Source organism: Erinaceus europaeus, chromosome 14, assembly GCF_950295315.1.
Source record: "Erinaceus europaeus chromosome 14, mEriEur2.1, whole genome shotgun sequence".
Lineage (NCBI taxonomy): Eukaryota > Metazoa > Chordata > Mammalia > Eulipotyphla > Erinaceidae > Erinaceus > Erinaceus europaeus.
In genome coordinates, this window is record NC_080175.1 from 25,140,094 (window position 1) to 25,166,269 (window position 26,176).

General features: G+C 42.1%; 2 protein-coding genes across 2 annotated transcripts; one reads left to right on the top strand and one right to left on the bottom strand.

Annotated features, from left to right (window-relative positions):
- Window positions 1-21: 21 nt before the first annotated feature.
- Window positions 22-5,773, top strand: ATP5MK (ATP synthase membrane subunit k). Its single transcript, XM_007530983.3, has 4 exons — window positions 22-166; window positions 4,746-4,841; window positions 4,930-5,022; window positions 5,676-5,773. Exons 2-3 carry the CDS (start codon window positions 4,755-4,757, stop codon window positions 5,017-5,019), a joined length of 177 nt encoding a protein of 58 aa, XP_007531045.1. The 5' UTR covers window positions 22-166; window positions 4,746-4,754; the 3' UTR covers window positions 5,020-5,022; window positions 5,676-5,773.
- TAF5 (TATA-box binding protein associated factor 5) lies at window positions 5,758-26,176 on the bottom strand. The gene is made up of 11 exons (XM_007530559.3): window positions 25,546-26,176; window positions 22,558-22,795; window positions 18,452-18,767; window positions 15,051-15,214; window positions 14,796-14,931; window positions 12,385-12,505; window positions 10,583-10,712; window positions 9,835-9,999; window positions 7,408-7,585; window positions 7,101-7,278; window positions 5,758-6,805 (listed from the first exon to the last, which is right to left on the bottom strand). Exons 1-11 carry the CDS (start codon window positions 26,108-26,110, stop codon window positions 6,588-6,590), a joined length of 2,409 nt encoding a protein of 802 aa, XP_007530621.1. The 5' UTR covers window positions 26,111-26,176; the 3' UTR covers window positions 5,758-6,587.

The window sequence follows — 26,176 nt, forward strand, 5'->3', positions numbered from 1 at the left end:
GGAAGCGGAAGGGCGGGCCTTCCCGCCGTAGCCAATCAGCGCAGAAAGCTGCGGTTCTGTGGCGCGTAGACGGCTCGCGGAGCAGGCGTCTGCTTCCGGCCGGGCTGAGTGAGAGTGGCTGCATACGTTGAAGGACACAACCTGCAGTACTTCTACCTTTTGGAAGGTGGGTGTGAAGGGGAGTCGCGTGCGATTTTCATGCCTCTGCTTTGTGGGGCCGTTCAAGAATCTTGCCATTCCTGGTCTGGGGACCCGCAAGGTCTTGGCTATGTGAGGGCAGGAGTGGTGGGGGATGGTGGAGGAATTCCAGCAAAGCAGAGCCTGAGTGCGAGGGAGGGGTCGGACTGGGCCGGAGGGGAGCTCCCAAAAGTTCGCACGGCTCTAGGAGGTCGTTAGGTTGCGTCCCCCACTAAGCCGGAATGAGACCCGCGGCGGAGGGAGTCCCCAAGGTCAGCCAGTGACGTCACAGAGGGCGAGAATCCCGGCCTCTGACCCCCGCTCTGGCGCGGTTACTCGCCTCTCCCCCTCGAGTCCACCGAGCGCCGTGTTTGCCTTGAGCCGGGCTCAGGGCGCTGCGTGCTGCGGCCTTTGTCGGAGCGAGCCGGGCCCGCTCGGTGGCGACGCCCGCGGGGTGGGGGCTCGCCGTCGGCCTGCGCGGCAGGTGAGCCCGGGCGGCTGCTCCCGGTGCCTGGGCGACGCCAGGATCTCGCCGTCCCCATTCGCGACCAGCAGTCAGCCAGCCAGACAGGAGCGGGGCTCGGCTTTTTTGAAATGCCGCCGTCTTAGATGGAGACGTGGAAGCAAAAGTTGTTAGATGAACCCGCGGGTCACACGCCCTTAGTCGGGGGCGAAAGCGCAGACCACACTGCTCAGGCTGCCACGGAAAGTTAGATCTGCTACCGTTAGCCTTGGTGGGTTTTCCTCCTTTGCCGATATGTCATCCTAGTCTTACTCCTCTGGAGGAAAACATTTCAGTTTAGTTATTCTACCAAGGCCCCCCAACACAAGGCTTTTCCCGATCGTTGCCCCAAAGTAATAACCTGCAGCTTGTTGAAGGGAGCAGAACCCAATGTGTCCAGGCATTGCTTCCATTGTTCTCCCCAGCAACATCCAGCTATCCCCATTTTCAGCCTTCCAAAGTGCCTTTCTTCCAGATACAGATTAAATGGCAGTGCCTGCACCATGCCCCCAAGTCTCACTTAGTCCTCTGTGGAAGGTCACAATCATCATCAGCCAAAGAAAGAATTTAAAAACACCTTACTGGGAGTCAGGTGGTAGCGCAGCGGGTTAAGCACAGGTGCGCAAAGTGCAAGGACCATTTGCAAGGACCAGCGTAAGGATCCTGGCTCCCCACCTGCAGGGGAGTCGCTTTACAAGCCGTGAAGCAGGTTTGCAGGTGTCTGTCTTCCTTTCCCCCTCTCTGTCTTCCTCTCTCCATTTCTCTCTGTCCTGTCCAACAATGACATCAATAACAATAATTACAATAAAAGGCAAGGCAACAAAGGGGATAAATATTTAATTTTTTAAATAAATAACACCATACTATTGTTTTAGATACTGCATTCTCCTAAAATTCTTGTTAGACGCTTGGTGGTAGGGGGACCTAGGGAGGTGACTTAGCCACAGAGCACATATCTTGAGTGCATGAGCCCCGCTACAAGTGATGGAGCAGTGCTTTTGTTTTTCTCAGCAAATTAGATGGTTTTATATTGGGCTGGGAGATAATTCACCCAAGCCAGGTTCTAGCCACCACATGGCAACACCATGCAAAGAATCCAAAAATTGATGGAAAGTTAAATTAGCCTTTAATAAGATGAGAAATAGCAAAGATTGCCCTAATTGAGGTTTTCTGAACAAGCCAAGACCTCTGAAAGGACCCACAGAAGTTTGGCTCTCCTTCATTACAAAAATCGACTGTCATTCCCAATTCTGTGCCTCTGAAAACCTTTGAATGTGAACAGGGTAGTGCCCACTTCTGTACAAGTGACTTCCTCGCTGCCCCCACACACACACACTTGCCATTTCATCAAGAGCCAGCAGTGTCACTACCTCAGTCTCAACACTGGCTCATCAGTGTTGTTGATGGACTCAGCATAGCAACAGTCATGACAGCTAGACAGTCATACTTCTGAATTTTCAAATGTTCTGGTGATCTTTGAATTGTACCTTTGCTTATTACTGTAAAACACGAGTATATAGATAGACCTTCTTGCAAACATTACTATATTCTTCTAGCCTAAATACTTGGTCTTTGTTTCTAAAAACTTTTGTTGTTGTTGCTTCTAGTCTACGGACCAAACTTTGAGAGCCATTAATGTTTATATAATGTAATGCCCAGACGTAAAATTTCTAAAATAGTTTGCACAGTGGCATTGTTCATGTTAGCAGATAAAGATCCAGACACCGTAAATTTGCCAATAGCAATAACTTATCAGTCTCATGTAGATGGACTTTATTTATTTTACTTTAAATTACCACCCTTTTTTATTCTGTTTTTGTTCATCACCAAGGTTTCACTACTCTGAATTTTGCAGAGGGCAGGGAAGAAATCATAGCATTGAACTTCCCTTCAATGCCATAGAGACCAGGCTCAAACCTGGGTTAAACACATGGCAAAGCCACTCATTAACCTAGTGAGTTATTTTGCATGCTTGCAGTTAGCATGTTTGAAATATGTTTGTAGTGATGTAAAAAGACTTTTCATGCCAGAAACAAGGTCTCTGGTTCAATCCTTGACACTACTGTAAGCCAGAACTAAGCAGTGCTCTAATAGGAAGGAAAAGGAAGTTCTGGGGCAAGTAGGAGGCTTGACTACGTTTAGCCAGAGCTGAGTAGTGCTCTGGTAAAATTCTGAAACAAAGGAAATAATTGGACCAAAAAGGTATACTGGTTTTAGTTTAGTACTACACTTTGGAGTGGTTACACCAGGTTACACACCAGGATTAGAGGGAGTGCAATTTCCCCAAATCCTTAGTAATTCTTCCTTATAGTTTTATTCTTTGCTAGTCTTGATTATTGAATTTTGGTATTGGTACATCATTGCATTCTTTTTTTTTTTTTAATATTTATTCCCTTTTGTTGCCCTTGTTTTATTGTTGTAGTTATTGTATTGATGTCATCGTTGTTGGATATGACAGAGAAAAATGGAGAGAGGAGGGGAAGATAGAGAGGTGGAGAGAAAGATAGACACTTGCAGACCTGCTTCACTGCTTGTGAAGCAACTCCCCCGCAGGTGGGCAACAGGGGGCTCGAACCGGGATCCTTTCGCCAGTTCTTGTGCTTAGCCACCTCCGCTTAACCCACTGTACTACTTGCCAGACTCCCACATCATTGCATTCTTTAAAGTGATTATCTTGGGAGTCGGGCAGTAGTGCAGCGGTTTAAGTGCATGTGGCACAAAACCCAAGGACTGGCATAAGGATCCGGGTTCGAGACCCTGGCTCCCCACCTGCAGAGGAGTCGCTTCACAAGCAGTGAAGCAGGTCTGCAGGTGTCTGTCTTCTCTCCCCCTCTCTGTCTTCCCCTCCTCTCTCCATTTCTCTCCTATCCAACAACAATGATATCAATAGCAATAACAACTACAGCAATAAAACAACAAAAGGGAAAATAAATAAAATATTATCTTTGTTTCACCTTTTGTTATTTCAACCTTTGTATTTTTCCCTTCTCTGAGATGATTAAATATTTGCCTAAATTTCTTTTTATGTGTGTGCATATTAAAAACACAAAGTGTATTTTCTTTTTAAGATTATTTATTGGAAAGAACCAGAGCATTATTACTATGGCACATGTGATGCCAAGGATTGAACTCAGGACCCCATGCCCAAGAGTCCAACACACTGTCCATTTATCTACTGTGTCAGCTCCCAGAACACTGCAATCCTAAATTCCTCCCTGCATCCCCCCCAAAGAAATACACAGTTCTAGCTTATGGTGGTGCTGGGGCTTGAACCTGGGACCTCAGAGCCTCAGGTATGAAAGACTTCACATAACCATGATACTGTCTCCCCAGCCCTAGTCCTAAATATTTTTTTAATATTTATTTTCCCTTTTTGTTGCCCTTTTTTTTAATTGTTGTAGTTATTGTTATTGATGTCATTGAATAGGACAAAGAGAAATGGAGAGGGGAGGGAAAGACAGAGAGGGAGAATGATAGACACCTGCAGACCTGCTTCACCGCCTGTGAAACCTGTGAAGTGACTGCCCTGAAGATGGGGAGCTGGGGACTTGAACCGGGATCTTTATACCACCCGCTGCACTACCACCCGACTCCCTAGTCCTAAATTTTTAATAAAAATTGTTTATTTCAATTCTCAGCACCACATGTGCAGGAGTAGTGCTCTGATTATTCTTTGAAAAGAAATTAGGAACAGTTATGAATTGATCTGTTTAGTTGGTGGTTACCCCCCTTAGAAACATTGAAAAAGTATCATTTTAAAAGTAATGCTTGTACAATATACCATGATAGAGCCAGGAACAAGGAGGTCAAATAATAGTCAGAGATGGGTTTAAAGACCACTGTGTTCTTTTCATATACTGAGTGATTTGACTTACATTTTTGGAGTGTTAGCTAAGGTAAAGTCTCCCCAAATTTTCTCTTTATCATAAACACACCATCTCTACTACTATATCTATTACTATTCTGCTATGGGGGTGGGGGGTATATAGCTTCTCAGCCTTTTTAAACTCAAATTCTTTCAAGTTAAATGCAAACCAATTTAGTGTTACTTTTTTTTTTTTTAAAGGTCAGAATCATGGCTGGCCCAGAATCCGATGCCCAGTTCCAGTTCACTGGTATTAAAAAGTATTTCAACTCTTACACTCTTACAGGTAGAATGAATGTAAGTATTAACGATTCCTTTAAGCTCTTAACGCTTTTGAATAATACAAGTATGACAAAAACTTTTGTTGACTTTTTTCCTTTTTCAGTGTGTGCTGGCTACATATGGAGGAATTGCATTGCTGGTCTTATACTTCAAATTAAAGTCTAAGAAAACTCCTGCTGTGAAAGCAGCATAAATGGTAAGTAGTAGACATTTAAAGCTTACAAGCTAACCATTTTGATGTTAATATTTCCCCCTTACTATATGTTGTGTAAAATTTGCTATATATAAGAAGAAAAAGAAAATACAGCCTGTGTGCAACCTCCCCCCCTTTTTTTTTAATTAGAGGCAGAGAGTGAAAGACCAACACACTTAAGCTTCCTTCAATGTAGTGAGGGCTGGGCTCAAACTTGGCTCACATATATGGTAAAGCAACCCTATCAAGTGAGCCATTTCACTAGACCGTGTGTGTGTGTGTGTGTGTGTGTGTGTGTGTGTGTGTGTGTGTGTGTGTGTGTGTGTGTGTGTGTGTGTGTGTGTGTGTGTATCTGACTCTGACTGTGTGTGTGTGTGTGTGTGTGTGTGTGTGTGTGTATCTGACTCTGACTCTCTTCACCAGGGCCCTAAATGTTACTTTATATGGGTAGCTTATCCAGTAGTAATTCAGATTTAAAGTGGACTGTTTAAAGTGGTAGCTTTTTACTCAATATGGAAGGTTTAAGTTAAATTGTCAACCCCAGCATTGCTGATATTTGGGAACCTGATGAATTTGATTTTATTTCTGTACTAGCAGATACCAAATGTCTTATGTTATACATATTTGCATCTAAGCTATTTTTGCTTTGTTTGTAGAATTGTAAACTGTACCTCACCTGCTCAGTTCCCATTGCCTGGCGAAGCTAACAGCAACTCATGTGATAATTTGTACAATAAATTATGAACCTGGAAAAGCTGGTTGTCTTTATTTACAAGATATCAAAAATATAAAAACTGTACAAAATGCAACAAAGGCAAAAAAAAAAAAAAAGTGGCAGTGACTTGGTCTAATTTTAGTTTTCCAAAGCAAGGCTCAGTACTGGAGGTAAGCAAACTGAAATGTCTGTCTGACTTCAAGTGTACTAGGTTGTTTGTAGTCATTGTAGCTGAAGGAAACTATGAAAGCTAAATTTCTTCACCTGGTTGGTAGAGTGGGCATAGTCAAAATCCAATAGGTATAAATTCAGATACCAGTGGATGGTTATACTTTCAAGTTGTTAAGAATTGTTGTTCACCCAATTACATATATTCCATTTATCAAGAACCAAGCAAAAATATTAGTGGGTCATTTGAGACAGCACTTAAATGCCAACATAGTAACTACATTTTTACAGCAGAAACATGCTCATTGACTTCTTCAGCTGAAATTCAAGATGGTATTCCTCAATTTGAGTCTTGAAGCAGGTTGAATTATTGAAATCATCTTTCCTCTAAACATAATAAATTAAAATAGCATTTGAAGAGAAAAATGCATAGTTTCCACACAATCCAAAGCACCATAAATGTCCTCTCCACGAACGTTAATACCTCTTATTCAACTAACGGAAATTAGTTAAAGGTGGTTGTTATAGAAACGTGGAACTGTTCTGATCAGATTTTCCAAGCAGCATACTTCCAGATCCATATAGACAAAACATTCTTTGTAGCTTAAATATTAATCACTGAGGTATTTGCTTTTAGTCTCCCTTTTTCAAACAGTAGCTCCGAAAGGTTTTTAATACCGGTGGTTTATTGTGGACTATAAGCTCCTGCAGCTAGAACCAAGTTTCTTCGAGTAAAATGGAGGTGTACAACTGGTGTTGATTTGGTCATATATGTCCCCAACAATAATTCCTGTGAGTTCTCAGGTAAATTTATATGTCCAGTGGCTGTGGTAAAATCATCAGTCTCTAAATCTTCAAATGCTTTGACAGCATCCCATAACCGTACTGTATTATCCATTGAACCTAAGGGAAAGTCAAAAGAAACATTTAGTATCTACATTTAGAGTCTGACATTTTCATCAAGTATGACTTATGTATGGCTATTTCTAGTGAAAATTTTATCTTGACCTGTTTAAAGAAACATTTCTGCTTATAGCAGAACTGTAACCTAAAATCAGTAAACATGTAAATCAACACTAAAGAATCCTACAGCTAAGGTGAAGCAATACCTAGAAGAGGGGCTTAGTTTTGCAATTGTCAGCACTTGGTGTTTTCTTTTAGCATGCCATTTACCATAAAGCCATTTTAAGTCATTTACCTGATGCAAGAATTTCACCATCTCTACTAAACCTAAGTGAACAGACTGTATCAGTGTGACCTTTTAATTCTCCAACCATCAAACCATGTCCAATGTCCCAAAGGAGTACTCTGCCATCTGTTGCTCCTGTAGCCAGAAATCTCCCATTGGGAGAAAATGTCAAGGAATGAATTGGTCCCTAGAAAAAAGTACATACAAGTAATCAAAAGCAGAATTAAATATGTCTACAAAAATTGAGTTTGAGTGGTTATTTTTTTAAGAATTATCTCAAAAGCAGCCTTATGTGCTGGAATAATGTATAAAGTACCTTGTGTCCAGTGAAGATCCTTACACAGTTCCCATTCAGCACATCCCAGAGCCGTACAGTTCTGTCTGCAGAGCCCGTAGCAACATAATTAGAGTTTGGATGGAATCTAGTACAATTCACATCAGCAAGATGGCCAGCAAATATCCTTAATGGCTGATAGTGGTCTGTAGCCCAGAGTCTTGAAAATTGTATTGAAAGTAAAGACAGTTAAGTACAAAATTCTATCCAAACTAAAAGAAAAGACTTGGATATAACTCAATGGTAAGAGCACATGCTTTCAACATAGGGAACCCTGGGGTTCGGAATCTACCCTCAAACCCCCACCCCAATATAGAGATGTTAGCTCCAGGGGTCAGGCAGTAGAGCAGCAGTTTAAACACAGACTGGCATAAGGACCCCGGTTCGAGCCCCTAGCTTCCCACCTGCAGGGGGGTCGCTTTCCCCCTCTCCATTTCTCTCCTATCTAACACCAATGACATCAATAACAATAATAATCACAACGATAAAACAAGGGCAACAAAAAGAAAAAAATAGCCTCCAGGAGCAGTGGATTTGTGGTGCACAACCCCAGCGATAACCCTGGAGGCAAAAAAAAATTAACTCCATACTAGTTATCTGAGGAAAAGATGGGAGTTATCGACACTAAACATTCTTTTTTGTTTTGCTTTATTTTTACCAGAGCACTGCTCAACTCTGGCTTAGGGTGGTGCAGAGGATTAAGCCTGGGAGCCTCAGGTTTGCATAACCATCATGCTATTTCCCCCACTCAAAACTAAGCATTCTTAAAGTTGTTGGATCAAGGGGAAAAAAATTTAGCTGTGAGCACACATTTTACTGAACTAAGACCCTGGGTTCAACTTCCAGTACCATGTAGTGCTTTGGTCTCTTCCTGCTCCACCTCTGTATTTTGAATAAAGTACTGGGTCAGGGAGATAGCTCAGTGGTATTGCACATAGACAAGCCTCTCAATTCATTCCTCAGCATCTCATAGGAAAAGCTAAACTGAGGGTCTGGGTGGTGGCACACCCACTAAGCACAAATACTACAATGCACAAGGACCTAAGTTGGAAGTCCCCACTCCCCACCTGCAGATCTGTGTCTATCTCCCTTTGTGCCTCCCCCCTTCTCCCAACTTCTGTCTTGTTGAATAGAATAATTCTGAGAAAGAAAAGAAATGAAGAGAGAGAAACAGGCTGGGCTCTGGGAGTGGTGGCATAGATCCCCAGCACTATCCATGGTGGCAAGAAAAAAATGGTGCAAAATTTTGTTTTAGTTTAGTTTTTGTTTTTTTTATTTAACCAGAGCACTGTTAAACTCCTGTTGTGGTAGTGCCAGGGATTAAACCTAGGACCTCAAGCCTTAAGTTTGTTGCATAAACTGCTATGCTCCTCAAAGGTCCCAGGCAATTCCCAGTACCAACATAAATCAGAACTGAGCAGTGCTCTGGTAAATTAATAACAACAAATAAACTGATCTGCTATTTCCCCCTCATGCTTCCTCCCCTCCTTTTTTGTTATCACTGGTGCTTCACCTCTCCAGGCCAACTTTCTCAGAAAGAAAGAGAACAGGGAAAGATGTCACAGCCTTTAAACTTCCCAGTTCAGTGTGGCTTGTGCTGGAACCTGGAATTCATGCATGGCAAAGCAGGCACCTTCCCAGGGGAGCTCTCTCGCCAAACCCAGATAAGCATTTTCCCTTAATTTTGGCCATCATAGTTTCTAACCTGATCTACTTTATCCTGAACTTTTAAGACAGGGAAACAGAAGTGTTCACAGTAATAGTAAAAAGGTTATGTAAGCATTTGATGGCTAGAGGAAAAAACTTACCAATAAACTAGATTGAAAAAAGAAAAGCAAGATTCTTTAGAACTCTTGGCTAAGAGACAAAAGTATACAGAACTGTCTCATTCATTTTCATGTAAGGAGTTATAAATACTGACATTCTAAAAGTTGTTCTTGGGGCCAGGTGGTGGCTCACCTGGTTAAGCACACATCACAATGCACAAGGACCCACGTTCAAGCCCCTGATCCCCACCTGCAGGGGGAAAGCTTTGCAAGTGGTGAAGCAGTGTTGCAAGTGTCTATCACCCTCTTCTCTCAATTTCTGGCTGTCTCTAGCCAATAAATAAGGAATTTTTTTTTAAGTTGTTCTTGAGTAATAAGACTGAAAATAAAATTGAAGTTTGTAATTCCCAAAAAGAAGCTATTCATTCAGTTCTGGGGCTAGGGGCTGGTGCACCTGGTTGAGCGCACATGTTACAATGCACAAGGACCTGAGTCCACAACTGCATGGGGAAAGCTTCGAAAGCAGTAAGACAGTGCCCTCTCAATTTCTGGCTGTCTCTATCCAATAAAAATAAATAAGAAAAAAAAAAAAAGCTCTTCGGTTCATTGAACAGATCCAGTCATAAAGTCACAATGTCCTTACCGAGCTACTCGATCATGGCCCCCTGACACAAAGTAATAGCCGTATGGAGAAAACTGTGTGTCCCACACAGGATAGTTGTGTCCTTTATATCCCACCAAGCAAGTGAATGTTTGAAGACTCCACAGTCTAACAGTTCCATCTTCTGAAGAGGAAAGCAGGTAATTCCTAAAGCACGAGAAGATAATGTATTTGATTTCCAGTTCCTCTCAACACTTAGATATATTAAAATATTTAATGATATGCTACCTCACTTTTACTTTATATATTCAATTCACAGCAGATAACAAAATTACTAGTATTAGTCATGACACAACCTCTCCTGAACAAGATTAGGTTATTTCAATCTATTAAGAAAAGTCACAGGGGCCAGGAGATAGCCCAATAGAGCACACCCTTAACCATGCTTCTAGACCTGGGTTTGAGCCCCTTCCTTTCCACACAATGTTAGAGATCATGATAAACAACAAATACCTACTTGTGGGTTTCCCTTTTCAGTATCCTCTTCATTATCACATTATACAAAGATAAAATTAACTTTTTAAGCTAGCAAACCCTGTTTTTTTAAGTTTGGGTAGATATTAAATTGTTATCTTGTAAACCTGTAGCCCAAGGTAAATTAGCAGACTGTAAAAGAAAATGAATTATAACCAGGAAGAGAATTTTCCCCAACATTGCATGTTTCCAGTAGTTAACTTTCAGATATTCTCAGTATAATACAAAAGTATTTAATTTTTAGTTTATATTTTACCTATCTGGACTGAAGCTGGCTCCATAGACAGGCCCACTGTGACCATACAAAATCTTCAACTCACTTGCTGTTTTCTCATCCATGATTCTTTCTAAGACATCATCTGATTCTTTGTCTATGAGGCTAAGATCTAAAATAGTCCAAAAATACTGATTTTCAAAAGTGCATTCATTAAAACATTTTAAGGCAACCATATCACAGTTTATGAGAGGAACTAACATTTGAACAATTCCTCCTACATACGAACAATGATGTTAATGTCTCTGAATTACATACTACCCTGGTATATAAGAGAAGAAACTCAGATTCACACCAGTTAATAAACTGCCCTATGGCTCAGTGGGTAGAGCACATGCCTTGTGCATATGGTCCTGGATTTGATCTCTGGCACCATAGGGAAGCAGAATGGATAGCACTGGGGTGGGAGAAATTCCATGGATGTCATACACCAGAGTCACACACTGGTGCCTATCCCACTCTCCTTTGTCTTTCCCTCGCCCTCTCTCTCTCAATGTAAAATCAGGGGGGTGGGGGAAGTGGGCTCAAGAGGTTGCTCAGAGGTAGCACACATTCACAAAGCTTTTGGTTCATTCCCTGGTATCACTTTTTTTTTTTTTTGTCCAGCGTGCACACCACTACTCAGTGCTAGAACTAGAACTGAAACTCAAGTTTATCCATAATATCTCAATCTTTCACAAAAATGAAAATACCAAAATAAAGTACTTAAAATGTATTACCTTGTTTAAACAACATTAACAAGAAACTTTGTCTAAAGTGAAATGCTGGTGGTTAGGAAAATACCTCAACTGACAAAGCACAGAACTTAACATTACCTAAGGCTCTTGCTCAATCCCCGATGCTGCATGTATCTCTCTGCTGTTCTGGCTTCTTCCTCACCCCCTTTTCTCACGTAAAAGTCTCTATTCTTTTAAAAGCAGAGCACTGATCAGCTCTGGTTTATGGTGTTGCTAGGGATAGAAGCTGGGATCTCAGAGCCACAGGCAACAAAATCATTTGCATAAACATTAAGTTGTCTCTCCAACATATAACCATCATCATCATTGTTGTTGTTATTATTATTATTATTATATTACTATTATTATTATTATTATTATATTACCAGAGCACTGCTCAGGTGGTGCAGGGACTTTGGGAGTCTCAGGCATGAGAGTCTCTTTGCATAACCATTATGCTATCTACTCCCACCCAAAATAAGTATCTTGAAAAATGAAATCCCAGATGTATTTTTCTTCAACAGTTTCTATGGCTACTATGTTCTATGGCTACTATGTTCAGTTTCTATGGCTACTATGTTCTCCCAGTACTAACTTTATAGCCTGGGAGGTAATGTATCTGGATAACTACATGTGTTACCATGCTCAAGGACCTGGGTTCAGTCCCCACCTGCAAGGGGGAAAGCTTTGCTAACAGTGAAGCAGTGCTGCAGGTATCTCTGTCTCTCTCCCCTCTCAATTTCTCTCTGTCATATCAAATAAAGTAAATAAAATAAAAATTAAAGGGTTTTAGCAAATTCACAAGCAGACAATTACAAAATATTAAATTTTAACCTTAAGATATCTTCTAGCCTAATTACCTCATTATATAGATGAGAAAACTAGGGCCCAGAAAATTAAACCAGTCAAGCATTACTCTCATCTTTTGGTAGCTGCTCCACTACACTTCTCACTACAGAGAATGTCAACAGATTGAAATCACATGAAATTCTCTTAAGATCATAATCTCTTCTGTATATGATACAGACTCAGCATTGGTGAAAATGAATGATAGGTTATCTCAGTTACCTGCTGCTTGTTTGACACTACGAAGCTTTTTGGGTGTCACAGACCATACTCTGACAGTTGAATCTGCAAAACCTCCAGCAATCAAACTAGAGTCATCAGTGACATCTACAGCAGTAAGACCCTGCCAATCAAAAAAAAAAGAAAAACAAAGAACTGTAGAATAAACAATACTGTTGGGGGGGATACAATCACATCTTATAGGACACATACTGATAGCTATTCTTCTCAGATAAAATCATTTAAGATTCCATTCTTCCTTGAAGCCCACTGCTTGAAAGTACCTATTCTGAGGATAAGTCATCATTTTATCTCCTTTTTTGTCCTCCAAATTGAAATGAAATACTATTTTTGCACTTTACTAAATATATGCTTAGCATCCTCCCAGAAAAAGTATACAAAGAGGAGCCTGTTGGTGACACACCTGGTTGAGTGCACATGTTACAATGCACAAGGCCCTAGGTTCAAGCCCCTGGTCCCCACCTGTAGAGGGAAAGCTTTGCAATTAGTGAAGCAGGGCTGCAGGTGTCTCTCTCCTTCACTATCATTCCCATCTCTCTCAATTTCTGGCTGTTTCTATCCAATAAAGATAATAAAAATAAATAAATAGAAATATTACTTATGGAGGGCATACATTACACCAGGCAAAAGGACCCAGGTTCAAACCTCCACTCCCTACTTGCAGGGGGATGCTTCACGAACAGTGAAACAGAATCTGCAGGTGTCTATATTTCTCCTTCTCTACCTCCCCCTCTCCTCTCAAGTTCTGTCTGTCCTATCAAATTGGGGGGGGGGGGAAGGAAAGGAAAAAATGATTGCTGGAGCACTGGATTCATAGTGCTAGCACCTAGCCCCAACAATAACCCTGGTAGCAATAAAAAGAAAGGAAGGTCGTTCCCAGGTTTTGGCAACAAAAAAAGGAAAGAAGGGGGAGTCGGACGGTAGCACAATGGTTAAGCGCAGGTGGCGCAAAGCACAAGGACGGATGTGAGAATCCCGGTTCCAGCCCCCGGCTCCCCACCTGCAAGTGGGGAAGTCGCTTCACAAGTGATGAAGCAGTTCTGCAGGTGTCTATCTTTCTCGCCTCTGTCTTCACCTCTCCATTTCTCTCTGTCCTATCCAACAATGACAACAATAATTAACTACAACAATAAAGCAAGGGCAACAAAAGGGAAGAAATAAATAAATACATTTAAAAAAGGAAAGAAGGGAAGGAGGGAGAGAGGAGGTACTGCTTATGTAAATATCTAAGTAAATAAAGAGGAAGTATGTTTTTCGCCTCCTCAAAGGTTAGCAGAATTCTGGTAAGTGAAATAAGGGACACATAAGCAAGATGGATACCTACAAGTTGCTAGAAATCTTTAAAATGTTGCTAAAATCTTTAAAATATTTCTATTCTAAGCAACCTTCCTTTCCTAACAACTAACTAGTATATTTATGTCAAAAAAGTTCCATTGGTCATGAGAGAGCTCAACTGGCAAAGCACCTATCTTACCATGTGATATGGCTCTGAGTGCAGTAACTGGTACCACACAGAAGCACCACAAACAGCACAGGACTGCTCTATGGACAGTAAAGAAGTGCAGTGGTATGTTTCTCTCCTCCCATGCCCCAAATAAAAACAGAAAACACTGTGTCCAGCAGGTTACTCAACAGTATCACACATTTTTGAGGCTGGAGAAATACAGAGAAATAAGGAGACAAAGAAAGGAGGGAGGGAGGAAGAAATTAATTGATGCATCCAGTAGAGCACACACACCACCATGAACAAAGACTTAGGTTCAAGCCCTGGTGCCCAGCTGCAAGGCAGAAGCTTTACAAGTCATGGTATCTTTTTCTGTTTTTTTTTCCTCCAGGGTTATTGCTGGGGCTCAGTGCCTGTACCATGAATCCACTGACCCTATAGGCTATTTTTTCCCCTTTTATTGCCCTTGTTGGTTTTCATCATTGTTATGGTAATTACTATTGCCCTTATTGATGTCATCATTGTTGGATAAGACAGAGAGAAATGGAGAGAGGAAGGGAAGACAGAGAGGAGAAGAGAAAGATAGGCACTTACAGACCTGCTTCACCGCTTGTGAAGCAACTCCCCTGCAGGTGGGGAGCCAGGGGCTCCAACCCGGATCCTTGTGCCGGTCCCTGAGCTTCACACCATGTGCACTTAACCTGTTGCGCTACCGCCTGACCCCCAAGTCATGGTATCTTACTCTCCCTCTATATCTTCATCCAGGAAAAAAAAAAAAAAAAGGCCACTAGGAGAGGTGGAATCATTGTAATTTTGGTGTGCAGCCCCAGCAATAACCCTAGTGGCAAGGAAAGGAAGCGGGAAACTCTGTTAAGTTTCATTTCATTTCATGGTAAGCCACCATTTTACGTGACTCTCCAGGTAGAAACTGCCCAACTACTTTACCAACCTGGTAAGCATTGAGGAATGTATAGAAACAAATGGAAGGTAGACAGTCTGGCCCAAGGCGTACACGTTTGGTAGTTTCTTTCATATTCATTATCTTATCCAACTTATCTGAATCTTTCAACTCAGGAAGAGGGATTCTATTAAAAAAGAGAGGGAGAGAGAGACTAGATATTACTCTGAATACTACAAATTTGAATAAACTATGACACAGTATCTTATAAAACCACATGAGTTTTCTAAGGTTTTTTTTTCTCACCTATTTTGAGGTGGGGCATTGGGATCTTGTTTTTTGCTTTTAGATCCAATACTATCTTTTTTAGGTTTCTTCTTCTTAGGTTTTCCTTCTTCATTTTCTCCTTCTTCATCTTCATCATCCAAAGGAACTTCAATTTCTGGCTCTTTTAATAAACCAAAAAACACCTAGAAGTCAAAAGAATCAATATTTAAAAAATTAATCTTGCATTCATTAATACACTCTTTTTATAGCTTAGTAATTTAATCTTTGAAACACATCATGTACTTGCCTACCCAACAGTCAGTCTAATTTCCCTTCTTTCTTTCTTTTTTTGTTTGTTATTGCTGGGGCTCAGTGCCTGGACCATGAATCCACTGCTCCTAGAGGCTATTTTTCCCCCTTGTTGCCCGAGTTGTTTTATCATTGTTGTGGTTATTATTATTATTGTTATTATTGATGTCGTTGTTGGATAAGACAAAGAGAAATGGAGAGAGAAGAGGAAGACAGAGAGGGGCAGAGAAAGACAGACACCTGCAGACCTGCTTCACAGCTTGTGACGTGACCTCTCTGCAGGTGGGGAGCAGGAGCTCAAACCAGGATCCTTGCACTTTGTGCCACGTGCTCTTAACCCGCTACACTACGGCCCAACCCCCTAATTTTCCCTTCTTAATAATTAACAGAAACCTGATTCTGTTAGAATAACAATATGCTAGTTAAGTCTAGTCTGTCTGGGCTAAGAAGCATAATAGATGTGCAAAAAGACTCTCATGCCTAAGGCACCAAAGTTCCTGGATTCAATCCCCAGCACTACCATACACCAAAGCTGAGCAGTGCTCTGGTAACTGAAATAAAAATAAAAATAAAATAAAATAAAATAAATAATTTATTCTGTTCTCAAGTTTCCTTGCAGCTAGATATGACCATATAATTCTGGTCAAAAGTTGTACACACATGGGAGTCAGGTAGTAGTGCAGCAGGTTAAGTGCACATGGCGTGAAGCGCAAGGACCTACATAAGGATCCTGGTTCGAGCCCCCCGGGGTCCCCACCTGCAGGGGAGTCGCCACAAGCAGTAAAGCAAGCCTGCAAGTGTCTATCTTTCTCTCTCCCTCTGTCTTCCTCTCCTCTCTCCATCCTAACAATGACAACATCAATAACAACAATAATAATACCTACAACAACAATAAAAAACAGCAAGGGCAACAAAAGAGAAAATAAACAAATATAAAAAAATATGTACACACAAATAAACTAGGCAGGGACTTACGAAAGAAACTGCTTTTCAGGTATATAAAGTAGAAATTTAGTAGGCCTGTGCCTTTTGTCCTCCCCCTCCGCCTTCTTGGAATGCAGGTGCAGTGCGGGAGCTGGAGCAGTCATCCATAAGTAGACAGAAGAAAGTCCCACTCCAAAGACAATGGACCCGAAAGCCGAAAGTAAAGCCTGGAAATCCAATGGCATTGGGGGGCTGGGAGGGCTGGGACCAGGCAATGGTGCACCTGGTTAAGTGTATGTGTTACAATGCTCAAGGATGGAGTCCAAGACCCACTCCCCACCTGCAGGGGACACATTTCACAAGCGTTGAAGCAGGTCTGCAGATGTCTATCTTTTCTCTCTCCCTCTCCCTTCTCAATTTCTCTCTGTTCTGTCAAAATGGCCACTGGGATGCTGATTTTGTAATGCTGGTATTGAGCCCCAGTGATAACCCTGATGACAATAACAAAATAAAAATGAAACCTATAGACATCTAATCTTTGTCAAAGGTGCCTAGACTATTAAATGGGGGAAGGTGAATCTCTTCCACAAATGGTATTGGAAAAAATCATTTGAAACATGCAGAAGAATGAAACTGGACCACTATATTTCACCAAACCCAAGAGTAAATTCCAAGTGGACCAAGAACTTAGATGTTAGAGCAGAAACTATCAGATACTTAGAGGAAAACATTGGCAGACCTCTTTTCCATACAAATTTTAAAGGCACCTTCAATGAGACGAATGCAATCACAAAGTAGACTAAAGCAAGTATAAAACTATGGGACTACATCAAATTGAAAAGCTTCTGCACAGCAAAAGAAACCACTACCCAAACAAAGAAATTCCTCACAGAACAGAAGATCGTTAAATGCCATATATCAGACAAGAGTTTAACCAAAATATATAAAGAGCTTGCCAAAGCGCAAAGCGCAAGGACCAGCGTAAGGATCACAGTTCGAGCCCCCAGCTCCCACCTGCAGGGGATTCATTTCACAGGCGGTGAAGCAGGTCTGCAGGTGTCTACCTTTCTCACCCCTTCTCTGTCTTCCCCTCCTCTCTACATTTCTCTCTGTCCTATCCAGCAATGACAACATCAAAAAACAACAATAATAACTACAACAATAAAACAACAAGGGCAACAAAAGGAAATAAGTATGTTTAAATAAAAATAAAGAGCTTGCCAAACTCAACAACAAGACAACAAATAACCCCATCCCGAAATGGGGGGAGGACATGGACAGAATATTCACCACAGGAGAGATCCAAAAGGCCGAGAAACACATGAAAAAATGCTCCAAGTCTTTGATTGTCAGAGAAATGCAAATAAAGATGACAATGAGATATCACTTCACTCCTGTGAGAATGTCATACATCAGAAAAGGTAACAGCAGCAAATGCTGGAGAGGGTGTGGGGTCAAAGGAACCCTCCTGCACTGCTGGTGGGAATGTCAATTGGTCCAACCTCTGTGGAGAGCAGTCTGGAGAACTCTCAGAAGGCTAGAAATGGACCTACCCTATTATCCTGTGATTCCTCTGCTGGGGATAAGGAACTAAGGAACTCAACACACCCATCCAAAAAGATCTGTGTATACCTATGTTCACAGCAGCACAATTTGTAATAGCCAAAACCTGGAAGCAACCCAGGTGCCCAACAACAGATGAGTGGCTGAGCAAGTTGTGGTATATATACACAGTGGAATACTACTCAGCTATTAAAAATAGTGATTTTGGGAGTTGGGCGATAGCGCAGCAGGTTAAGCACATGTGGCACAAAGCGCAAGGACTGGAGTTGGTGTATTGTACCAAAGTAAAAGTCTCTGGGGTGGGTGGGGGAGAGAGTACAGGTCCTGGAAAAGGATGACAGAGGACCTAGTAGGGGTTGTATTGTTATGCGGAAAACTGACAAATGTTATCCATGTACAAACTACTGTATTCACTGTCAAATGTAAAACATTAATCTCCCAACAAAGGGGGAAAAAAAAAAAGAAAACCATAAAGCATAAAGTTGAGATAATATAGACATTATCGAAAAAGAAAACAAAAATAAAAAAGAAATAAAAATGAAAGTATTCCCAAACTAGCTATAGGGATGCATAAACCATGTAGGTGGAAATGCTACATTTCTTTTATCCGCTGCATCAGTCAGCTCTTAGGTCGAGTGCCATACCTTTGATTTGTTTGCCTCTCGTTTAGCCTCTCCTGCCAAGCTCCCCACCATCGCATCTATTTGCTGCTTACTCCGAGGCATCCCGTCAAAGATGTCAATGTAGAGGTGCTCCTGAACTATGTTCCAGATCTGATTGTTCTGTTTCTCCTGAAGATGCCTCTTCAAGAGTTGATATGAGTCACGGGAAATACGCAGAACAAATTTACTTGTTCGAAAATCCAACATGGTTTCATTCCCTTTCATGTGTTCCTTTTTGGTAAGACTAGACAATATTCGTAGATCATCTTGGTAATAACACTCCTGATCTCCATGGAACCTGTTTCGATTATTTTAAAAAGTCATATTTTCAATGTAACCACTAAGGGATCTGTCTCCCCCCTCTCCCCATATCTTTATAAACATCACAAAATATGTTCAATGTAGTAATCTTGATAACCATAAACTATAGGATCAGAAATAACTAGATTCAAATAAATTGTTACTGCACAGCCTGCTAAATATTCTAAAAATTACCAATTAAATTATCTAATGAAACATGCAAAGGTTTCAACATAATGTGAAATAAATACCATAACTGAATGAAGGACACCCAACATTGGCAGATACCTTTATTTGAGTGCCATCACTATAAGGCATGTGAAAATATTAGAATCTTTTTAATTAAGGAAGAATTTAAATAAATAAAAGTAGAAATTACTATCATGAACTCAATGTCCCTGCTACCCATACTCTTGACAGTAATTAAAATAAAGCATATTCTTAAAGACCACCATTTTCTATGGTTTCTTATATTCTCATATCAAACGTATTAAGCATATTTCCTAATATGACTGAAGTAGAAATATTGATACCAAAGAAGTACACATCCATTTACTAACCATTACCAAAAGTAATGAACTATTCTGTACTACTGAAAATTAGTGAATTAGCAAATGTACTTAGTTTCTATAAACTTTAATTTTCCTTTAAAAAGAAGTAAAACTAAAGATCATATATTTGGCACTCACTAAAAGCAGTGAACAATGTAAAAAAATTAGGAAACAACTAGATATGGAGTTGGCCAGTAGTGCAGTGGGTTAAGCACAGGTGGCGCAAAGTTCAAGGCCTGGTGTAAAGATCCTGGTTCAAGCCCCCGGCTCCCCATCTGCACAGGAGTCGCTTCACAAGTGGTGAAACATGTCTGCATGTGTCTGTCTTTCTCTCCCCCTCTCTGTCTTCCCCTCCTCTCTCCATTTCTCTCTGTCCTATCCAACAAGGACAACAACAATAATAACTACAACAATAAAAAAAGGGAATAAATAAATAAATAATAAAAAAAAAAGAAAACAACTAGATGTACCATTGTTAAGACTCTAGCTTGGACAGACAAATGGCCAGGAGATTCCTAAACTCTGACCTGTATTATGCTACTTTGACTCTTCAAGACATGAACTCATTCTATCCAAAATCTGAATGAACTCAGCCTCTTGGTATATAGTACCAGTCCCTGCCAATAGCCTCACCTGAGTAAGGGGTTTTGGTTAAGAGATAATACTGCCCCTAACAGAAGACCCTTCACCCACAGTATTCCTGGCTTCCTATATGACATGATTATAAGACTGGAAAAAGAAAGCTCTTACTGATACCATAAGAAAAATGGATTTAGGAAGTCAGGCAGTAGCACAGCAGGTTAAGCGCAGGTGGCACAAAGCGCAAGGACTAGCATAAGGATCCCGGTTCGAGTCCCTGGCTCCCCACCAGTAGGGGAGTCGCTTTGCAAGCGATGAAACAGGTCTGAAGGTGTCTGTCTTTCTCTCCCCCTCTCTGTCTTCCCCAACTCTCTCCATTTCTTTCTGTCCTATCCAATGACAATGACATCTATAACAACTACAATAATAAAACAAGGGCAACAAAAGGGAGTAAATAAATCTTTAAAAGAAAAATAGATTTAAATAGAAGTTGTATCAATTAACCTATAAAGGAAACACTGAGTTACAGAACATTTGTAGTATACACGGTGTATAATAACCGAATGACATGACAAAGAAGCCAGGAACCAGTGTGCACCACTACTACCTATATCTTTATATTCTTACAAGTCATGGCTTCAGGGTCTACTGCTTGAATGAAAGAGCTCTCATTCAAACTATTAACCACTGCTTGCTTCTTAAACAGTCCTTTCTATTGGCCTCTATAATACTCAACACTCTCCATGATTCTTCTTTATTCTCTGACTTTTCCTTTTATATCTCTCCTACTTGACCATTCAAGGTTGGAGTTTCTCAAAACTTGGGCCTAGGCCTGTCATTGGCTTATTTCCTCCCCCCCCACCTTAAGCAATCTCATCCATATCCATCAATATTGCACAAAATTCCAATTCATGACTCTTGAGCTCTGAGACATACATACCAATCAACTTTACACTTCCTAAATGAGTCAAAGGTATGTTCAAATCTGAATTTAAAATCAATCCACAATCTGACAAACCAGGTCCTCTTTAAACAGTTTTCTGTTTTAAAGAAGGGTACTCCTACCCAGGCAGAGCCGTCAAAACCGAGAGATTACCGAGAGTTGGGCAGTAGTGCAGTGGGTTAAGCACACGTGGCGCAAAGTGCAAGGACCGGTGTAAGGATCCCAGTTCGAGCCCCCAGCTCCCCACCTGTAGGGGAGTCGATTCACAGGCGGTGAAGCAGGTCTGCAAGTGTCTGTCTTTCTCTCCCCCCTCTGTCTTCCCCTCCTCTCTACAGTTCTCTCTGTCCTATACAACGACATCAATAACAACGAAAAAGGAGGGCAACAAAAGGGAAAATAAATAATTTTTTTTAAAAAACCTAGAGATTCCCAATGATGTCTCCATCTTCCTCACCTCCATATCCAGTCCATCACCATGTGGCTCTCCAGTATGGATATGTGTATGTACATTCTTGTGTAGTGTTTCTTAACAGGGGTGCTACTGGCATTTTAGGCCTTCTTATTCTTTACTAAATTAGACACTTACACATCCTACAGAATATGCTAGCCCTAAGTAACCCGCTCCATCCCTCTAGTCTTCATACATTTTTAAATGGCCTAGGGGAGTGGTCCGGGAGGTGGCGCAGTGGATAAAGCATCGGACTCTCAAGCATGAGGTCCTGAGTTCAATCCCCAGCAGCACATATACCAGAGTGATGTCTGGTTCTTTCTCTCTCTCCTTTCTCATTAATAAATAAAATATATAAAAAATATTTTTAAAATAAATAAATAAATAGCCTAGGGGAAAGAGGAGTACTTTTCTCAGTTGAGAACCACTACAAATCTCATCAATCTGTCCCCCATCTGTTTTCCCCACTGCACAAAAGTTCTTTCAAAAATATAAGACAGTCCCTCGGTGCAAGTTGCCTCACTGCCCATAAACAGCTATTCTTTTCCTCAACTACAACAGAGTATCTTAATTTTAACTGAATATATAAACATTCAGACAAAGGTCACTATTCTTACTTCCTTTGTAGTAGATAGGTATAGCCACTGATTAATGATGACATTAAGGAGAGAGAGAGGAGAGAGAGAGGAAGTGTGTTGTAGACCAGGATGTAGCATAGTGAATAAAGCTCTGAACTCTCAAGTATGCGTCACGGTAATGCTCTGGCTCCCTCTCCCCATTTCTCTCTCTCCTATAAATTTGTTTTAAAGCATGTACAACTTTCAGCAAGATGTATGCCCTCCCTGCTGACTGTAATAGTAATGTGAATGCTTAGGGTCAGAGAGACATCTTGTGCTCAAGGTGGAAGTTGCATGACAAGAATGTAGAGCAAGAATGGGAAGATACAACAAAGGACTTGCATGCCTGAGGCCCTGGGTTAAATCCCCAGCACCGCCATCTGCCAAAGCTGAACAGCACACCAGTGTCTATCTCTCTGTCCCCCTTTTTCATAATGTTCTTTCTCCAATGTTCAAGTCTTCCATCCAGCATTACTTCCCCAGGGAGCCTTCCCTAACTAACCCAACTAAATCAAACCCCTATTTTTGGTTCTTACAATACCAGGTAGCTTTCCTTCACACATTTTTTGAACTCCAATATTACATGTATGTAGTCACAGATGCAGAGAGTGTGTATGTGTTGTTACTAAGGTAGATACGAATGGACGTACTTCTCAAAGAATGATTTTGCTTCATGCTCATGTTGATTGTAGACTAGTTCCAAGTACATATGTACAAACAGAGGATAAAAGAGTTGGGATAATTCCGCCCGATGGCAGTCCAAGGAACATTCAATGAAATGTTTCAGTCCACTGTAGTATTCTTCATACATTGTGGGGTCTCCTTGTTGGTTGTAGGCTGACAGCACGGCACTGACATCTGGCTGATCTTCTACCGCTACACTTCCAACTGTTTAAAAATTGAGAAATGACATTTCAGGAAATGATCTCGCACATACCAGTAACTATGGTTGCTTACCTGAGACACAGAGGTGAATTGCTTCTTAAATGTTTGTCCTGCTCTTTTGAACCACTCTTCTCCAAAACGGTTACATTTTAATGAAATTTTCACTCATCCTTCCAAAACATCAGCATGTCTTATCTTAAAAGCATCAAATCAATCAACTAAAGAAATCAATATTGGGGGCCAGGTGGTGGTGCAACTGGTTAAATGCACACATTTCAATGTGCAAAGACCCAGGTCCAAGCCCCTGGTCCCCACCTGCATGGAGAAAGCTTCACAAGGGGTGAAGCAGGTGTCTCTCTGTGTCTTTTCCTCTCTACCTCCTCCTCCCCTCTTAATTTCTCTCTGTCTCTATCCAATAATAAATATATAATATAATAAATTTTAGAAGTCAATATTCTACCTTATTTCAAAGTCAAATTTTATGAGTCATGATATGTGCATATCAACTATAATAATCTTTCAGGAGGGAGCCAGGAGTGAGTTGGGCAAGGAGAGCAGCCAAATTGAAATGGGGGCAAGGGGATCTTCTCTTAAGATTCAGTGTAAATGTAAATAGCACCTACCAGCAACAACCCATGCTTCAGAGAGTCCCAACTCTCTGAGCTACCTCAGTATTTGGCTGTAGTACATCCTTTCCTGTATTACCTTCACAGTGCTGATAAAATGTAAACAATCTTACAGGGGAGAGGGGACCCAAAGTCATGCCTCATTTATATTTTGAAAATGTTTCTCAATTTAAAACGATTTCCATAATCAACACTTCAAGGCAGAAAACATAAATATTTATTTGTAACACAGGAATAATAAATAATGATATATCTGTCAATTCAATCAGTTTGATGTTAGAAATTTTTAAATTTTAACTATGTGCTATTTTTCTAAAGATTTATTTATTAATGAGGAAAACAAAAGAGGAGGTGAGAGAGAACCAAAGTTTCACATGCAATAAGCAATGCCAGAGGCTGAACTTGGGACCTCATGCTTGAGAGTTCAACATTTTTATCGTCTGCATCACCTCCAGGTCTGCTCAATTATCTGTTAAATACTTTGGTTCACTGATGACCTCAAACTAGTTTCTAAGTTATAATCTAAAAATAACAGTAATAACAAGTCAGGGGCCGGGTGGTGGTCCACTTGGTTGAGCATACATGTTACAATGCACAGAACCCAGGTTTGAGCTCCCAGTCCCCACCTGCAGGGGGAAGGTTTTGTGAGTGATGAAGCAGTGTTGGGGTGTCTTATCTGTCACCCCCTTCCCTCTTGATTTCTGTCTGCCTCTATCCAATAAAGAAATAAAGATAATGAGAAATGTTTTAAAAAATAGGTCAAGTTTTTGAAGAGATGAGAAATTACAGAAATATAACCAACAATACAATTTATACATACCTCTTATAGCTCATTCACAAAACTAAGTAGTCAGAAAATATTCCTCTTAATCACACTTTCACATCTACTTGTGGGTTAGTATGCAATGATTCACATTTCACTTTTGGCAACAGATTGGGTCTCATAAATACAAATTAATGGCTAGAGGCTCTGTACTGGTTAATTTAGCTCAATAAACATCTGTCATCAGCTCAGGGTCACCTCTAAGACTTTATACTTTGTGAATTTTTTTAATTATCTTTATTTATTTATTGGATAGACACAGCCAGAAACTGAGAAGGAAGAAGGTGATGGAGAGGAAGAGAGACAGAAAGACACCTGCAGGCACTACTTCACCACTCATGAAGCTTCCCCCTGCAGGTGGGGAGGGGGCCTGGAACCTGGGTCCTTGCGCTTTGTAACATGTGCACTCAACCAGGTGCAGCCACCACCCGGCCCCACTTCATGTGAATTTTTATTATTTTAAGTCTTTAACAACAACTGCTGGGAAAGGGGTGGTGCTTAGGTGTTAGGAAGGAGTACCAAGACATAAATTTATTCATGCCAAACATTTTTCTTATATCTAAGTCATACAGAAACCCATTTTATTGAATGGGGGGGAAGACTCAACCTTGGGAAGAATAATGACCAGTATCTCACACACAAATAAAAAAAAACAACATAGAATCAAAACTCAAGGTCTGTCCAACTACTGTTCCTATGTGGATGGCTCTCAAACTCTGCCAGACATCCAGATATCAATACTCCCGTGGAAGCGTCTATTCAAAACGGCAATTCTCCCGACCTCTCTTAGGAGTCTGATTGACTGTCTGAAGTGGCTGTCACTCCCTGGCTGTGTGGTCCACTAGTCTCTTGGTCTTTCTCAGTCTGTTTTCCCATCTCTAAAATAAAGGTCATGCCCAACTCACAGTGAAATAGAATTAAGACACATGCAACTTAAAGTACTCATAGTACCCAAAGTGTGCTGGTGCAGAAGTGTGCAAATAATGTCCGGTTCGTGACAGCCAGCCTGTGACTCCAGAGCTCCTAGGAGGAAGGGCTCAAGCTGGAAGGTCCCGCCTCTCCTCGCCCACCTGCCAGCCCCAAGCAACCCTGCGCTCCCCGCCAGCCTCCCGCCGCAGCTGACAGCTCCGGAGAGGGTTTGACTGCGCAGCCCGCGCGCTAAGAAAGGGGCGGGCAGGCGGCCCTAGAGGCGGGCCTAGGAAATTCAAAACAAGCCCGCAGAGGTGCAGGCCTGCCAGCCTCCGCCGTGCCGGCCAGCTCGCCCCTTCCCGCCGCCCCTGCCCTCCCGGGACCTCGCCGCTCACCTTTCCCCGGAGCCGGAGGGCCTGTGGCTGAGCCCGGAACGGCGGCGGCCCCCATAGCACCCGCCCCGGGAGGGTCGGGAGCGGGCGGGCCCGGGGCCGCGGCGGTGACCCGGCTGAGAAGCGCGCTCGCCGCCTCGACACTGGCGCCGTCCGCCTCTCCCGGGGCGCCGGAGCCCGCCACTGCCTCCTCCAGCAGCCGGGCCTCCCGCCGGAGCGCCTCTTCGGCTTCGCGGAGGTTACTCTGCCGGAGGAACTGCAGCACAGCCAGCAGAGTCTGCCGGTCCTGGGGAGAGGCGGCCTCGGGAGCGGCGGCGGGAGCCGGGGCCGCCCCCGCCGGGGCAACGACGGAGACAGTCACCGAGGGTTTAGGAGTCCCGCCATCCCCGCCGGCCGACGACGCCGCCGCAGCATTCCCGCCGCCGCCGCCTCCGTTAGGACCGTTGTTGGGAGTGCCGCCACCTCCCTCACCAGCGCCGTCCCCCGCCTGCGGAGGCAGCAGCGTCTGCGGTCCCTCAGACTCTAACTTGACCGCCACCTCCGTCTGCTCCTCCGCCAGCGCCGCCATCTTGCGGCTAAGCCACCCCGCGCCGTCAAGCGTGATTGCGTTTTCGCCACATGGAGGGCGGGGGAG

Coding starts and splice junctions, on each gene's coding strand:
- ATP5MK (XM_007530983.3), top strand. CDS start 4,755: ATGGCTGGCCCAGAATCCGATGCCCAGTTCCAGTTCACTGGTATTAAA. Junction 4,842..4,929: donor CTCTTACAGGTAGAATGAAT/GTAAGTATTAAC, acceptor TTCCTTTTTCAG/TGTGTGCTGGCTACATATGG.
- TAF5 (XM_007530559.3), bottom strand. CDS start 26,110: ATGGCGGCGCTGGCGGAGGAGCAGACGGAGGTGGCGGTCAAGTTAGAG. Junction 22,796..25,545: donor CCCTCCGGCTCCGGGGAAAG/GTGAGCGGCGAG, acceptor ATTTTTAAACAG/TTGGAAGTGTAGCGGTAGAA. Junction 7,586..9,834: donor GGCCATGATCGAGTAGCTCG/GTAAGGACATTG, acceptor ACAATTTTCAAG/ACTCTGGGCTACAGACCACT.